Source organism: Babylonia areolata, chromosome 2 (assembly GCF_041734735.1).
Source record: "Babylonia areolata isolate BAREFJ2019XMU chromosome 2, ASM4173473v1, whole genome shotgun sequence".
NCBI lineage: Eukaryota > Metazoa > Mollusca > Gastropoda > Neogastropoda > Buccinidae > Babylonia > Babylonia areolata.
Window position 1 is genome coordinate 4,631,841 of NC_134877.1, and position 17,943 is coordinate 4,649,783.

Genomic DNA, 17,943 nt, shown 5'->3' on the forward strand with positions numbered 1-17,943 from the left:
TCATTCTCCGCACGCTGACAAATATCCTTTGTTGTGTCCAAGATTGTTTGTCAAAGACATACATTATACAAGAGAGGCAAGGCCTTCAAGACTAACTTGTGATACACTTTAAAAAAAAAAAAAAATCTAATCGTTAAGATGTATTTGTTATTATAAAGCTTCGGGTTAAAAGAAAAGAAAAAAGAAAAAAAAAGTCCTAACGGCAGATTCGAACCCCGCGTGTTCGGATGAGAAGAAACTGTCTTACCCATTACACTATCGTGGCTAATGCTTTCTTAAAGGGCGATAAATCGATTGCGGTATTCGCAGTGAGAACGCTGTTTAAACCATATTATTCAGGTGTATCTTGGGCATTCAAAAAATCTTTAAGGGCAATTAAAAATTCTTTTTAAGTCCGCGGTAAAGGAAACTTGGCTATCGCTGCAATCACATTGCAACATTTAGCCATTTTCTCTGGATCTAGATAATGTACAAGTTTAGTTAAACCCGGTTGACACGGTCGATTCAATTTCTCATTTATGTTCATTCTAGTTTTATAGTTTTAAAGTTGATGTGAAAATTGAGTATTTTGTTAAACTAATAACATGTAGAGCCAAGTACAAGTACTTCTAAAAGTCGTATGAAGTGAAAAGGACTTCATTTTGAGAAAAGTCAAGACTGGAAATTTTTATGTTTCATCAATTCAAGGGTATTAACTCTCATGGTTTATTATTTTTCACTGTGAATTCCGACTGATTCTGTGGATATTTTTATGGCAGTTTGGGGCATAATCCAGTAAGTGATCAGGCGTTCACAAATCTTTCTCTGAATAAACATTTAACGGTCTCCTTCTCCAACTTTCCATCAAATGTTATCATGTATTGTCGATTGAATTTAGGATTGAACAGGCAGGTCAACAACTTGAAACAAAATGGCGTCGTTCGCGTTCGCGAAGAATACAAGCACACGTTTTAAATATGTATAAATAGCCTATGTGTACGCAATTGATTTTTGCCCATGACCTTCAGGGCTCAGCCAATAGATCTATAAAGTGCACTGGTCATATTGATTTTAATATTTTCCAAAAAAGACCACTTGGGCAAATGAACATAGTGAAAGCCCTGTACACTGAGAGTAAAGCACACAAGCTTTTTATGTATTGAGTATAATTTCAAAATGTAATGTTTAAGACGAGAAAGATCAGTTCAAAGCAAATTAAGCCCCACAGCATTAATTACAGATTAATTTCCCTTTTTTACTATCTGCACCAAAGACATGCAAAATAAATTTAACTTCCATGCTTAGCAAAAGAAGTTCCCGTTTGAACAAAAAATGATTTAAAAAATGACTGCTCTTGTTGTGTCAGAATATCTTATCAAAGAGCCAAGTTTTGAGAATAAAAAAAAATATGAATATAACAGTAAATTCAGTTTGCATATAATTTGGCTTCTTTTTTTATTTTTTTGTGCCCATCTCAGAGGTGCAATATTGTTTTAAACAAGATGACTGGAAAGAACTGAATTGTTCCTATTTTTATGCCAAATTTGGTGTCAACTGACAAAGTATTTGCAGAGAAAATGGCAGTGTTAAAGTTTACCACGGACACACACACACACACACACACACACACACACACAACCGAACACCGGGTTAAAACATAGACTCACTTTGTTTACACAAGTGAGTCAAAAATGAACGTGGATTCTAAAAACAAGAGATGTATTTGAATGCATGTTGAGTGTCTTAGTCCTCTGTGTATGGAAACCAACAAAGACATGGGACACAGTGCCCATGTCATGCCAGCAGACTTTTCTCCACACATTCCAACCATCAAAACAACAATACCACTGAAACCCATCACCATTCAACTGTTTATTGAAGTCTTTTTCATGAGAATACAAAGAAAAATATCAATGACATGATGACAGTACACAGCTGATCAAACCTTTTAAAGATATCAAAACCTTTCAAGTCCGTATTGATGGTCCCGTTTTAGAATGACATTCAGGGACAATTATCTGCAGATTACACCATTTTTCATTGTGTTTCCCAAACTTGATGGTGATAGGGGGGAAAAGTGGATGGTTGGGGGGTTGAGAGGAAAAAGACAGACTACCATGATTTTTCACATTTGAAAACTAAAACTAACAAAGAAAGCAACAGTAAAGAAAAAACAACAAAAGTCACAGTCATTCCTACATAAAACTAATTTGCACAAGCCGACGTGAAACACTGCCCACAATGATCATGATCCAATGTGGAAGGGGGCAGAGTATAGGACAGAGGAAAAGAGTTGCTCAATCACCATCACAGAATATATTCACAAAAATATGAAAATTCAGCTACTGATTTTTTTAAAAAATGTATGTATGTAATTTTAAACACTGAATTTCCCAGTCAAATAAGGGGGATGGGAGTGGGTATAAACTGGAACAAAGGATGGTAATGGTTTCAGTTTCAGCAGCTCAAGGAGGCGTCACTGCGTTCAGACAAATCCATATACGCTACACCACATCTGCCAAGCCGATGCCTGACCAGCAGCGTAACCCAACGCGCTTAGTCAGGCCTTGAGAAAAAAGAGAAAAAAAAAAGATGAAAAAAAAGGTGAATAAATAATAGATAAGCTTACATAAATAAATAAACAAATAAATAAATAAATAATAATTATAATATAAAAAAGGTAGTAGTAATGGTAATGGGATGGTAAGTAGGATGGTAATAGGAAAGAATGGTAAGTAGGATGGTAATGGGAAAGAAGGGAAACACTGGATGAAACAATATCAATAATGATAAAATCACACACAACCATTTACTCATAAAATGCTTAGCAACAAAAACATTTTTAGATCCATGTATTAACCACTGAAAACTAAATATATGAAAATGTTCTAGAACCACCAACTACTGAATATACAAATGATAAAGAACACTGAAGAGAATTACACACATAACCGCTTTGTGTGTGTGTGTTTGTGTGTTTGTTTTTTTGTTTGTTTTTTGTTGTTGTTTCAAAAAGCATTTCACAAATTGTACATGATGAAAATAAACTCACTTAAAAGGCAGTTATATTCACCGGGTAAGTAAGCAACAAAAAAAAAAGAAATTTAAAAAATGAATAACAGCCAGAAAATTACTAAAACAGCAAAACGAAATGTCACAATACATCTATCAGTGAAGACTTTCATGATACAATGTGTAATGTAAAAAAAAGAAGTGTAGTGTAAAGCACTTAGAGCAGATTTCTGGATAGTGTGCTATATAAATATCCAATATCATGATTATGATTTTTGTTGTTGTTGTTATTATTATCATACTCTCAATGAAAAAGAGATATGCCACCAATTCAACTTGACTTGCACCATGTTTCACCATATAAGACAGTGATGCAGAGGTACCCTTCAACCGGCACACATCTCTGTGTGTCCTTCCTACATCAAAAAGCTTCTAACAGCATCCTGTTCAGACACAACTATACATATCACAGTCCTGTAAGCGGCAAGCATAACACAAGAATTCCACACAACAAAACCAATCGGGCAATAACAACAGACGAAAAATAAAATAAAATAAATTAAAAATTGCCACAGCCCAGTGTGGCACACATTTCAGGACGACGCTACCCCAGCCAAGCGTGCATCAGTTGGATGCCGCCCCCCCAACGGCCCCTTCCTCCCCCTCGCTCTCCACCTGCTCTCCCAGGTGGGCCCTCATGTCCTGGGCGGTCAGTTCTGGGATGGAGTAGGGTATGTCCTTCCACTTCCACTTGCCAGTCTTCACCACACGCTGCTCCTCGTCCCGAACCAACCAGCTCTGCGCTTTCAGGGTCAGGAAATCTGCCTGCACACACACAGAGTACATGCTGCCTTGTCAACACAGGTAGGATGTCAACACAGGTAAGATATGCCTGCACACACACAGTGTACGCACAGCGTTCACGTCACCAATGTCAACACAGGTAGGATGTCAACACGGGTAAGATATGCTTGCACACACAGTGTACACGTCACCATGCCAACACAGGTAGGATGTCAATGCAGGTAAGATATCAACACAAGTACCGTATTAATGCACATACATTGCTGACGCAGGTAAAATATCAACAGTGCGGTTTAACACAAGACCAATATCAACAGTATGCTAATATATCAACAGTATCATAACACCATCAGCAAAATATCCAGTATGATATGAACTGTATGGTATTTAGATGAAGTACAATATCAACACTACAGTATCAAGACAAGTATGAAACCAACAAGTATGAGTATGATATCAAGACAAGTACGATATGAACACAAGTATAATATTGACACAAGAATGATATCAACATGTATGATATAGAAATAGAATAATATAAAATTTTAAAAAATGCAATAACATAAAAGTAATTTTAAAATGATAGAAAAGTACTGTGTGAACAGTATAATATCAAAACAAGTACAATATCAACAGAATGAGAAAAAAAAAAAAGTATCATATCAACAAAATATCAAGAAAGCACGATATCAACAGTACGATATCAAGGCAAGTACAATGTATCAACAGTAAATAAATAAGTTAATGAATAAAAAGAATAAATAAATAATTGAAGGATATGATACAACCCAGCAATTTCATTCATGGTTACAGTCCCTCGTCCAGCTTTCTCCCTTTCCTGTTGTTTTGCTGGTTATCAACAGTTGTTTTTTCTCTATGTGTGTGTTGTTGTTGTTGCTTTGCTGTTTTTCTTATTATCACAAGTTGTATAACCAGTACTGTTTCTGGTATTTAGTCAGTCATGAAGTTAAAGATATGTTTAACATTTTCTCCAGCTATAATCAAAAGCCATCAAATCTATAATTTCTATCTTTTAATAAATATATCATGTGGAGAAGAAAAAAAATGACCTCGCTCACACACACACACACTCAATCAAACACACAGCGAGTGAGTGTGCACAAACAATTCGCAATAATAGACATTTTATTGTTTTCATTTTACTGGTTTCCGTAATTCATTTTCAAATGATACTTTGTTATATAATTTACTTCTTTCCTGGTAGCAGAACAACACTAAATAATTTTGCTGCTCTCCTCACCAATAGTACTTGCATGTGTATGTGTGTGTCTTGGGTTTTTTTTTGGGGGGGGGCGGGGGGGTTTCGAATCAAATTTTTTTATTTCCTTGTTCATTATTACAGGATTATAGTAAATATAAGTTGCCTCATTCGTCATTTATCAGATGGATTCCCTCGTCTCCTCAACTAAGGCGGCAGTACATCGCAGGTCCTCCAGTCCTCTGTAGAGCTTCCGGGCCTCTGGGATTGGGTCGGGCCAGGTTTTCTCTCAGAGCGCTTGGTGGAGTGGGCAGGACTGCAGCAGATGTTCTGTTGTCTGGTTGCCTGTTCTGCAGGGGCACTGTTCTGTGCCGCTGATACAGAGTTTTGTGTATAGATGGTGTTTCAGGCAGTTGTGGCCTGTCCTGAGCCTGAAAATGGCTACCTCCTCTTGACGAGTCAGCAGGTAGTACGGGTCTGCTCTGTTGTGGCATGGATGCTGCTGCTTCCACTTGTTCTGCAGCTTGGCCTTAATGATGGTCCTGGATTCAGAGTAGCTGGTAGACCTGTCCATCTGCTCTTTTGTAGTGCCTTCCTTTGCCAGGGAGCCAGCAGTCTCGTTGCCAAGCACGTTGCAGTGGGAGGGAATCCACTGCAGGGTGACTGTGTGACTTGTGCAGAGGGAGGCGAGAGAGGAGGACAGATCGTTGAGTTCTGGATCTCTGTTGGACCAAAGGGCCTCCAAGATGGACAGGGCGTCGGTCAGGAAGACAACGTTGTGACTGGCGTAGGGGCTGACCTCGATGTGGGCTGCTGCTGTTTTCGAGGCTTCTGCTTTGGCTCTGTAACTGGTGTAAATATAAGTGATTTTTCTTGAGTAGTAAAGTAATTTCATGAACTCTTTACAAAGTGAACGCATATTTTGTTTTCTTTTTTGTGTGTGTGTGTATGTGTGTTTGGTTGTGTGTTATTGACTGAAGCTGTTTGTCAACCAAAGAAAGCTGTTCTGAGGAACAAAAGCACACACACAAAAAATACACACACATTATCCCCCTAACTGAATGTCATCGAGTCTTACCCCCTGACTTTTCATGATGATACCCAGGTAGTTCTGTTTGGTGACAGGGCACTGGTTGCAGATGATGTCTGCGGTGAACTGATTGTCATCCACCACCTTGGGCCTGTCCATGACCTTGACACTGACCTGCTGGCTTTCCACCAAGTCCATGCCAATGACCACATGGTGAGAGTTGTCAATGGTGCGGATGCTGGACCCAGGCACCTGGACCTTAATAATAATAATAATAAAAAATAGTGGAGTGATGGCCTAGAGGTAACGTGTCCGCCTAGAAAGCGAGAGAATCTGAGCGCGCTGGTTCGAATCACAGTTCAGCCGCCGATATTTTCTCCCCTTCCGCTAGACCTTGAGTGGTGGTCTGGACCCTAGTCATTCGGATGAGACGATAAACCGAGGTCCCGTGTGCAGCATGCACTTAGCGCACGTAAAAGAACCCACGGCAACAAAAGGGTTGTTCCTGGCAAAATTCTGTAGGAAAATCCACATCGATAGGAAAAACAAATAAAACTGCATGCAGGAAAAAATACAAAAAAATGGGTAGCGCTGTAGTGTAGTGACGCGCTCTCCCTGGGGAGAGCAGCTCGAATTTCACACAGAGAAATCTGTTGTGATAAAAAGAAATACAAATACAAATAATTGTTTATTTCTATTGCCCCTTTCACTGCAATACAATAATGCTCAAGACCCATTGCATGAGTAATACATAACATAAAAGATACACTCTGCACAAAAATCACAACCACATGTAAAAATCTCCAAAACCATTCAATGTGATCAACACAGTCATCCCAAAACAGCGAACTAGACCAAATATCATCATCTACGTAATCGAAAAACCAAGCATTAACGCACAGACAGACAAAATGCACATACACACACACAGACACATGCGCGCACCCACGCATGCACGCACACACAATCAATATTTTGATATATGTATGCAAGTGTATACATGCATGTCCGACACACACGCAAACACGAAAATAAGACTAATACTGTAATAAGCATGCATGAATTCGAAAGTTTTAAGAGAAAACAAGAGATGAAAAGCACACAAATTAGACAAAAAGCACACAATACCTTTTTGCATCTGGCGCAGGCCAGCGAAAAGCTCCCCTTCTTCACCTTGGACTTCTTGCTCCTCATGCTGGCTATCTTCTTTATCTCCTCCTTGTCCATGGCCTGCTTCTGTGCCTGTGCAAGGTAATGATAATAATAAGAAGAAGAATGGATACTTATACAGCATACTATCCAGAAATCTGCTGTAGGTACTTTACAAAAACACTTTTTTTTTCTTTTTTTTTTTTTTGCTGCCCCATCATCTGCACCATTTCAGTGGCATTATTCTCACACCGCTCATTTAGATTCCCCCATACATGGCCGCACCCGGGTTCATCCGTCACAGTTCCAGCATCGGCAGTCCACAGGGAACCATCGAAGTTAGGTCGCCAGAAGGCCACACACCAGAGAAGACCCTGCGCTGCTGCTGAGTCATTTCGGTGGTGTTCAGTGGTGCCTGTTCTGATTTAACGTACTTAGGACACCACCTACTAAGCCCCCTACTAATGACAATAATGGCTTAGTCGCGGAGCTAGACTGAGTGAGCGTCCCTCCCAGAGTGGAAACCGCCACCACATCCCTCAAACAACAGCCCCCCCATGACTCTGCCGACACTGAAGACATTGACAGGACTCACCCCAAGCACAGAAGTGGAGGGGTATCGAAACTGAGATCACCATGAGAGCCGGGCATGAAAGGCCACAGACTTTGAGACCTTTTTGTCTATATTGATACTGATGGAGGAGGAGGATGACGATGGTGCTATGGAGGTCTATTTTGGTTTGGGACTGCGTGACAAGGCTGTACTCTACACTTCCTCTCATTATGATATCCCGGCGTTAACCAGGCCCGAGAGATACAGACACTTGCAGTGTTGGTCAAGTAATTAGAGCAACACACCCAAAGACGCATCCTTGAAGTGGATGACACTCAACTGTATGGTCCCCGTCTCCCCATTTAAGCCCACAGCACACTCAACTCTGGACAGGAGCCGGCCACGGGCCGAAAAACCCACCTCCTCTTGGATTCGAACCCGCGTCCTCCCAGCCGGCAGTCCGTGAAGCTAACAAGCGGCGGCTGTTTTCTTTTTTTATTACATAACACATTACATCAATGTTACATATACACACCAAAATGTGACTAATAAACTAAACACACACACACACACACACAGAGAAGAAATCTGTGTGAAATACAGCTTATGGAAATGAGTACCTTAACTGTCACGGCGGCACAAGGCAGCCCTTTTAGTTTTGGCGCGAAGCGGAGGGGAGAGGGATGAACAGCGAGCGAGCGCGAAACGTTGGAAAGGTGATAGCCTGGACAGACAGGCAGGCAGTATATGGGGCAGCACTCTGGCGCACCACTAACTTCGCGCTATTCTTTGCGGAGCGCATGTTACACGGGCAGTGTGTACAGCTGTGAACAGCTTCGCTGCTGCTGATAAACTGTCAGAAACAGGGTTATGTGCTTTTAAAAAATAATACTCTATGTCAGAATGCAACAAGAAGGGCGCTATGGGTGTGAATGGATGTGTGATTTTCTGACAAATTTAACGATACCAAACATGAGCAGGTTTAATTTCCTACAGGCAGTGTACAAGCGGTCCAAAACTTAGCGAGCACACGAACATTCTGTTCGAACTGAGGAACACACACGGAACGTAGTTCAATTTCAACTCCGTGTTGTGTGTGTACATCGTTTTACTTGGAGATAAAACTTGTATCATGATATACATGCATGTCTCCACGATACAACTGGAAGGAAAATATAGCCGATACATTACCTAGAGGTGGCAGACCGCCCCGGAATTAGTATCAGTATTTAACGATCAGCTCCACTGAGAACTGCTGCCAGCCACTTAAGTTTCACACTTCTCTCAACATCACGGGAAGAGAGACGGACAGGCAGACATATATATGCAGGGACAGACATACTGAGAAACAGAGGAACGTGTACGGAGAGAGAAAGGGGAGAGGCACAGAGAGAGAGGGAGAGAGACAGACGCACAGAGAGAGAGAGAGAGAGAGACGCACACAGAGAGGGGGAGAGAGATTTTCGCCGACTAGATGTTTTGCGTGTCAGTATGTGTGCCTTTGCTTGCGACATGCATTTGGTCAGTCTAAAAGATACACCTTGACGATACCATGCTTTTAGTAAACGATCACAATGTAACGTACTGACATGCATTTGTAAGTTCTAAATAATAAAATCCATTCCTACCTGAACTTATAAATCCGTATGAACTCCTTGTTTGTAGTTGGTAATCCACTCAGTTGAAGTGTGACACTGACTAAACTCAAACATTTTTTTCTTTTCTTGTTTTTTCCTTACAATGTGTGTGTGCGGGAGGGAGGGATTCAGGGTGGAGAAAAGAACAGGGCTGAAAATTTCTTTATTCTTTACTTTTTGATTTGTGCCGTGATTCTCCTGCTTGGGGTACGACTTGCTGACGCATGGGGGAGACAATAGTCATGTGCTCTTGCATGATGACACGTAGTTTGTCATCTTGTGACTGCATCCCTAATACTTTCTTTTGAGTGAATTGACGACTGCGTGTGTTGCCTCCCCCCCTTGTTCATTTTTTTGTAGCACTTGATACAAATGCATGTGGGATGTTTGCCCTCTTCATCATTCAAAACATCTAGACCGAAAAAACGAAACAGTTCAGAAGAATACTTGGCACAAAGTCTTGCATTCAACCCCTTATCTTTATCTCTTCTGAGAACCCGCTCACCACACACACAACACATATTATCCAAACATCTCAAGTGTTCACTGAAGGTGTGTTGCCCAGTCAGCAATGCTGCCACTACCGCACCAGATTCCATTTTTGTCGGCACTCACACACACACACACACTTAGGTCAAATAACTGGATGTAACACAAACACTCGGACAGTGTCTGGTAAATCACACAACACACTTAAAGTTCACATTCACTGGAATCATGTACACAAAAATGACAGCAAACAAAAACCGGTGTGCACGAATATGATTAAATGAAAATCACTTAAACAATACACCTTTCTCTGCTGGAAACATAGGCACAAAGAGCGCGGCGCGCGCTCCCCTTCCCCCCCCCCCCCATCCCAGTGGAATCTAGGTCAGCAGCCGTGCTCCTGACCGCTCACTGAACTCTGAAACTAAATAGCTCTGCTGGAAGTTAAGCGGCACAGCCGTGCTGTATAGAGAAATCTTGAAAAGGAATGTTAGATTTGTTGAAAAGAATGCAAGTGAGGGACTCTGACAGAATGAACAAGAGAGGCAAGGCCTTCAAGACTCACTTGTGATACACTTTAAAAAAAAAAAAAAATCTAATCGTTAAAATGTGTTCTGTATTTGTTAAACTAATGACAAGCAGAGCCAAGTACAAGTACTTCTAAACATCATATGAAGTGAAAAGGACTTCATTTTAAGAAAAGTCAGGACTGGAAATTTTTACGTTTCATCAATTCAAATCAAAAACACTTTATTAATCCACATGGAAATGAACTCTCATGGGTATTAACTCTCATGGTTTATTATTTTTCACTGTGAATTCCGACTGATTCTGTGGATATTTTTATGGCAGTCTGGGGCAGTAAGTGATGAGGCGTTCACAAATCTTTCTCTGAATAAATATTTAACGGTCTCCTTCTCCAACTTTCCATCATATGAAATCGTGTATTGTCGATTGAATATAGGATTGAACGGGCAGGTCAACAACTTGAAACAAAATGGTGTCGTTCACGTTCGCGAAGAATATGAGCAAGCGCTTTGAATATGTATAAATATGTGTACGCAATTGATTTTTGCCCATTACCTTCAGGGCTAAGCCAACAGATCTGTAAAGTCCACTCGTCCTATTGATTTTAGTATTTTCCAAAAAAGACCACTTGGGTGAATGAACATAGTGAAAGCCCTGTACACTGAGAGTAAAATACATAAGCTTTTTATGCATTGAGTATGATTTCAAAATGTAATGTTTAAGATGAGAAAGATCAGTTTAAAGCAAATTAAGTCCCCTAGCATTAATTACAGATTAATTTCCCTTTTTTACTATCTGCACCAAAGACATGCAAAATAAATTTAACTTCCATGCTTAGCAAAAGAAGTTCCTGTTTGAACAAAAAATGATAAAAATGACTTCTCTTCTTGTTGTGTCAGAATATCAGCTCAAAGTGCCAAGTTTAGAGAATAAAAAAAATATATAAACAGAAAATTCAGTTTGCATATAATTTGGCTTCTTTTTTTTCTTTTTTTTTGTGCCCATCCCAGAGGTGCAATATTGTTTTAAACAAGACGACTGGAAAGAACTGAATTTTTCCTATTTTTACGCTATCAGTGAGTGATGCCGGCTGTTCAGCTCTAGCAAACGACAGAAGTCACCGAATTTTTAGTAGGACACAGTGTGGGCTATTTTCTTGGCACTCAGCCAACGCGGTCTGATGAGAACTGGATAAAGTGACCGTGTGAGAGGGGTGAAGAGGAGGGGGGTGGAGACTGAGGGGGCGTGGCCTCACATCCATATTATCACTTGCAGAAGTCACAATGCATTATGTATCTATTTCGTTTTCAGTTTTTTTTTTATATTGTGGTTGTTCTAGTATGATTTTGTATGTGCAGATATCCATTTGTCCAGAAAATATGATATTTTAGTGCAAATTACCTGACTAATGTTTGTAATGAACAAGTTGAAAAATGTTACAAAAAACAAAACACTGATTTCAAAACAACAGCATGTCACTAAAAATATATAAAATGGGAAAACATCATGTGTTTTGTATTCTTTATTCATTTCTCTTTCAGAAATTATATACTTTTATGGGTCTTTCTCCAATAACAAAGAGCACAGAATTTTTTGAAAATTTATACCCGTTTTTTGGGGGGAAAAAAAACCCTGGCAAATAGATTTCACTTAAATCTTATTTTCCTGGCAGTGAAAGGGTTAAGAACTTTGTTGGTGACTTTAACTTGAAGGAACAAACTTGCTTAAAAAATATCAAAAAGTATGCTGAGGTACAAGTTCTAGAAGAAAAAAAAAATCACAAACTTGAAAACTCTCCCCAGCTGCAGGGATACTATACCTTGAGGACTTTTCTTTTCCTTTTTTTTTTCTTCTTTTTTTCCCTTTCACAGAAGATTATATTTCTCCACACAGAAACGGTGTGGGATTTTTTTTAAGGAAAAAGAACAGAAAAAAAAACCACAATGACATAACAACCAAGTAACATATTTCACAAGTTTCATTACACTGAAGTACACTTGGTTTAAAGTCAAAATAACAGAAAGAAAAAATAATATCATCATGTGTACTGGCAAAAAAACAACAACAAAAAAAGATTAACATAAATGAAACTTTTGAGTCCATTTCATTTGTAGATCAAATTGTGAGACCTGTTAGACAAGGAATCATGAAATACCAAGCAAAATCTAGTACCTCTGTCAAAAAATCAGAATACCTTGAGGACTTTGTTGGTGACCTCCCTGGCCCGCATCTGGTTGACGCTGTCGATGGCCTCGTTCATGATCTCCACTCGCTTCTTGTTGACCCGCTCTTTCCGAATCACCTCCGGCATGGCCAGCAGCACAGACACGCCCCCGGCTTTCCGGCTGCGACCTGGGGTCACGGAGGGGGTCATCCAGGGGTCATTGACGTAGCTACATGCCTAGCTCTAGCCTCTGTCAGTGTCATAGCTACATGCCTAGCTCTTGCCTCTGTAAGTGTCGTGGCTACATGCCTAGCTCTTGCCTCTGTCAGTGTCATAGCTACATGCCTAGCTCTTGCCTCTGTAAGTGTTGTAGCTACATGTCTAGCTCTTGCCTCTGTAAGTGTCGTGGCTACATGCCTAGCTCTTGCCTCTTTAAGTGTCGTAGCTACATGCCTAGCTCTTGCCTCTGTCAGTGTTGTAGCTACATGCCTAGCTCTTGCCTCTGTCTGTCAGTGTTGTAGCTACATGCCTAGCTCTTGCCTCTGTCAGTGTCATAGCTACATGCCTAGCTCTTGCCTCTGTAAGTGTTGTAGCTACATGTCTAGCTCTTGCCTCTGTAAGTGTCGTGGCTACATGCCTAGCTCTTGCCTCTTTAAGTGTCGTAGCTACATGCCTAGCTCTTGCCTCTGTCAGTGTTGTAGCTACATGCCTAGCTCTTGCCTCTGTCTGTCAGTGTCGTAGCTACATGCCTAGCTCTTGCCTCTGTCAGTGTTGTAGCTACATGCCTAGCTCTTGCCTCTTTAAGTGTCATAGCTACATGCCTAGCTCTTGCCTCTTTAAGTGTCACAGCTACATGCCTAGCTCTTGCCTCTTTAAGTGTCACAGCTACATGCCTAGCTCTTGCCTCTTTAAGTGTCGTAGCTAAATGTCTAGCTCTTGCCTCTGTCTGTCAGTCATAGCTACATACCTAGCTCTTGCCTCTGTAAGTGTTGTAGCTACATACCTAGCTCTTGCCTCTGTCAGTGTCATAGCTACATGCCTAGCTCTTGCCTCTGTCTGTCAGTCATAGCTACATGCCTAGCTCTTGCCTCTGTCAGTGTGGTAGCTACATGTCTAGCTCTTGCCTCTATCAGTGTCATAGCTACATGCCTAGCTCTTGCCTCTGTCAGTCATAGCTACATGCCTAGCTCTTGCCTCTGTCAGTGTCATAGCTACATGCCTAGCTCTTGCCTCTGTCAGTGTCGTAGCTACATGCCTAGCTCTTGCCTCTTTAAGTGTCGTAGCTACATGCCTAGCTCTTGCCTCTTTAAGTGTTGTAGCTACATGCCTAGCTCTTGCCTCTTTAAGTGTCATAGCTACATGCCTAGCTCTTGCCTCTTTAAGTGTTGTAGCTACATGTCTAGCTCTTGCCTCTGTCTGTCAGTCATAGCTACATACCTAGCTCTTGCCTCTGTAAGTGTTGTAGCTACATACCTAGCTCTTGCCTCTGTCAGTGTCATAGCTACATGCCTAGCTCTTCCCTCTGTCTGTCAGTCATAGCTACATGCCTAGCTCTTGCCTCTGTCAGTCATAGCTACATGTCTAGCTCTTGCCTCTGTCAGTGTCGTAGCTACATGCCTAGCTCTTGCCTCTGTCTGTCAGTCATAGCTACATGCCTAGCTCTTGCCTCTGTCAGTCATAGCTACATGTCTAGCTCTTGCCTCTGTCAGTGTCGTAGCTACATGCCCAGCTCTTGCTTCTGTCTGTCAGTCATAGCTACATGCCTAGCTCTTGCCTCTGTCAGTCATAGCTACATGTCTAGCTCTTGCCTCTGTCAGTGTCGTAGCTACATGCCTAGCTCTTGCCTCTGTCAGTGTCATAGCTACATGCCTAGCTCTTGCCTCTGTCAGTGTCATAGCTACATGTCTAGCTCTTGCCTCTGTCAGTGTCGTAGCTACATGCCTAGCTCTTGCCTCTGTCTGTCAGTCATAGCTACATGCCTAGCTCTTGCCTCTGTCAGTCATAGCTACATGTCTAGCTCTTGCCTCTGTCAGTGTCATAGCTACATGCCTAGCTCTTGCTTCTGTCTGTCAGTCATAGCTACATGCCTAGCTCTTGCCTCTGTCAGTCATAGCTACATGTCTAGCTCTTGCCTCTGTCAGTCATAGCTACATGTCTAGCTCTTGCCTCTGTCAGTGTCGTAGCTACATGCCTAGCTCTTGCCTCTGTCAGTGTCATAGCTACATGCCTAGCTCTTGCCTCTGTCAGTGTCATAGCTACATGTCTAGCTCTTGCCTCTGTCAGTGTCGTAGCTGCATGTCTAGCTCTTGCCTCTGTCTGTCAGTCATAACTACATGTCCAGCGCTTGCCTCTGTCTGTCAGTGTCGTAGCTACACGCCTAGCTCTTGCCTCTGTCAGTGTCATAGCTACATGTCTAGCTCTTGCCTCTGTCAGTGTCGTAGCTGCATGTCTAGCTCTTGCCTCTGTCTGTCAGTCATAACTACATGTCCAGCGCTTGCCTCTGTCTGTCAGTGTCGTAGCTACACGCCTAGCTCTTACCTGTCCGTGTCATAGTTGGCGTGCTCACCTCGTGTCTGGACAGTGGCCACTTCGTTGCCCACTTGGTTATATCTGATGACCAGGTTGCAGTCAGGGATGTCCATCCCCTCCTGACCCACTGTGGTGCACACCAGCAGCTTCACGTCCCCATCACGGAACTTCTCTATCACACCTTCCTGCACATGCTGCGTCATACCTGTCACACACAGCCTCCGTCAGATATTTTTAGAAGTAGAAGTAGTAGTACTGATACCTAAATAACACTATCTTTAGTGGGAGACCCAAACTCTGAATGCTTTGTAGTAGTTGTAGTACTGATACCTAAATAACACTATCTTCAGTGAGAGACCACAATCTAAATGCTCTGTAGTAGTTGAAGTAGTATTGATACCTAAATTAGTAAATAACACTGTCTTCAGCAAGGGACCAAACTCTAAAAGCTTTTCGAATAATGAGTCACAGTATTATTACTGACACCTATATAGCACTATCTTCAGTAAGAGACCAAACTCTAAATGCTTTTCTTCTTCTTCTTTGTTCGTGGGCTGCAACTACCACGTTCACTTGTATATACACAAGTGGGCTTTTACGTGTTTGACCCTTTTTACTCCGCCATGTAGGCAGCCATACTACGCTTTCGGGGGTTAAACGCTTTCCAAACAAGAGTCATAGTATAATACTGATACCTATATAGCACTATCTTCAGCTCATAGTATATCACTATCTACAGTAAGAGACCAAACTCTAGATGCTTTTCAAACAAAGAGTCAGTATTAACATTGATACCTATATAGCACTATCTTCAGCAAGAGACCAAACTCTAAATGCTTTTCAAACAAAGAGTCATAGTATGAACATTGATACCTATATAGCACTGTCTTCAGCAAGAGACCAAACTCTATATGCTTTTCAAACAAAGAGTCATAGTATTAACACTGATACCTATATAGCACTATCTTCAGCAAGAGACCAAACTCTAAATGCTTTTCAAACAGAGTCATCTGCTCACCTGCATCAAGGCGACTGGCAGCTGCCTTCAGGCGCTTACCATTCGTTTTGTGGAGTTGTTGGGTGTGTCCGTGTTTGAATGGATGAGAGTAGTAGAGTGTGTGTGTGTGTGTGTGTGTATGTGTGTGTATGCATGTGTGTGTGTGGGTGTGTGTGCATGTGTGTGTGCATGTGTGTGTGGGTGTGTGTGCATGTGTGTGTGTATGTGTGTGTGTGTATGTGTGCATGCATGTGTGTGTGTATGTGTGTGTGTGCATGTGTGTGTGAGTGTGTGTGTATGTGTGTGTGTGTGTGTGTGTGTGTATGCATGTGTGTGTATGTGTGTATGCATGTGTGTGTGTATGTGTGTGTGTGTGTGTGTATGCATGTGTGTGTGTATGTATGTGTGTGTGTATGTATGTGTGTGTGTGTGTGTATGCATGTGAGTGTGTATGTGTGTGTGTGTGTGTGTGTGTGTGCTGTGAAATAATAGCAACTGCCATTGTTTCTGAGGATCTTGAGTGAACATTCTGTAAATACTGCCAGCATTTCAATTTCAAGACAGGTCACTCTATTTACAATCCTCTTTTGGGGCTCTTTCTTTTGGACAAACCTTGAGCAAAAGGGGTGTAAGACGAGGCACTGTGGCTAAATCAGTTAACTCACTCAGTACGGCCAGTCCTCTCTTCTCCTCTACACAGACCCCTCGGATGTCCAGTGGGTGTCTGAATGACCCAACCTTTAGCTTCCGTCGTCAGAATTGTGGTATTCTTTGTCAACATTCACCTCTTCAGTATAAGAGCCTTCCGCTTGCAATATTTTGATGATGGTAATTGGGGTGAAACGCTGTTAACGTCGTCTCTTTCGCCGTTCGTATGGAAAGAGTTAAACGATTGACTACTGATCTACAGATCAGAGTGTGAGGCCCTGTTTCAGCATGGGTTTTGTCCTTGGGAAAGGAATTTTATTCTGATTTTTCTCACACCACCAAGGTGTGAATGGGTACCTGACTTCAGTTGTGGAAGGTTAACTCACTCGGGACGACAAGTTTTCTCCCTTGCTTTTCCCCACAGATGGCCCATTTGTAAGGGTTTGGAAAAAAATTACAAAAAATACAAAATACAGAGTAAGAAAATGAAACTTTCAGAACTGGTTTATTACGTGTTGAGCTATTACATATAAAAAAAAATCAAATTTCTCATCTTATTTTTACAGTTTTGCCATATGTAGAAAATACTGCCAATTTTTCACCCCGAATCACCATGCCCATGCTTGCTTTCTGCATTAAATTCGCTTTCTTCTTCATCATCATCCACCTCTTCAATGTCCGACCCTTCAGTTTGTAGCATTTCAAGTACTTCGGCAACCCTAAAACGTTGCCGTCGCTGCCTTGTTCGCTTCACAACATTTTGAGAAGAGCCCGCTTTGCTAACAGGCTGGCACGCGAGCAGACGACCGGTCAGTGACTTTGTTAGCATGTGTGCGAGACGGGCCACACATGGCAGGCTGACCAATCATACCATTCGATTGTGGAGTGACCCAGAATAGCACACTCTGCTTGGCTAATCACAAAATCACGTGTACAGCGCGTGATGGATTTTTATTTCTTGAAAATGCTATTCCATTCCGTCGTCTGAAACCGAATACATTTTATGTAGGAATGCTCATGCATTCCTTCGACCGGAGAGAGTTAATGCAGCAAAAGGAGAGGATTGGGCCCTGCCTCTCTGTGCCAAGCCCTTGTATGCATGTATCTAGCGCCCCTATGGCTGCAAAAAGCTTTGGGAGAGCTATGGAGTGAGAAAGAGAGAAAGACATGAGACAGACAGACACTCCTTTGAGGGATACAGAGGT

At 41.6% G+C, this 17,943-nt stretch overlaps 1 protein-coding gene across 1 annotated transcript in view; it reads right to left on the reverse strand.

Annotated features, from left to right (window-relative positions):
• Positions 1–1,836: 1,836 nt before the first annotated feature.
• LOC143296634 (ATP-dependent RNA helicase DHX58-like) overlaps positions 1,837–17,943 on the reverse strand; it is a 44,947-nt gene continuing 28,840 nt past the window's right edge. Inside the window, exons 15-19 of the mRNA XM_076608667.1 lie at positions 15,131–15,298; positions 12,595–12,752; positions 7,173–7,286; positions 6,093–6,302; positions 1,837–3,816 (exon numbers count right to left, since the gene is read on the reverse strand). Coding sequence (XP_076464782.1) covers positions 3,616–3,816; positions 6,093–6,302; positions 7,173–7,286; positions 12,595–12,752; positions 15,131–15,298 — 851 coding nt within the window. The 3' untranslated portion in view covers positions 1,837–3,615. The remainder of the gene's footprint in view (positions 3,817–6,092; positions 6,303–7,172; positions 7,287–12,594; positions 12,753–15,130; positions 15,299–17,943) is intronic.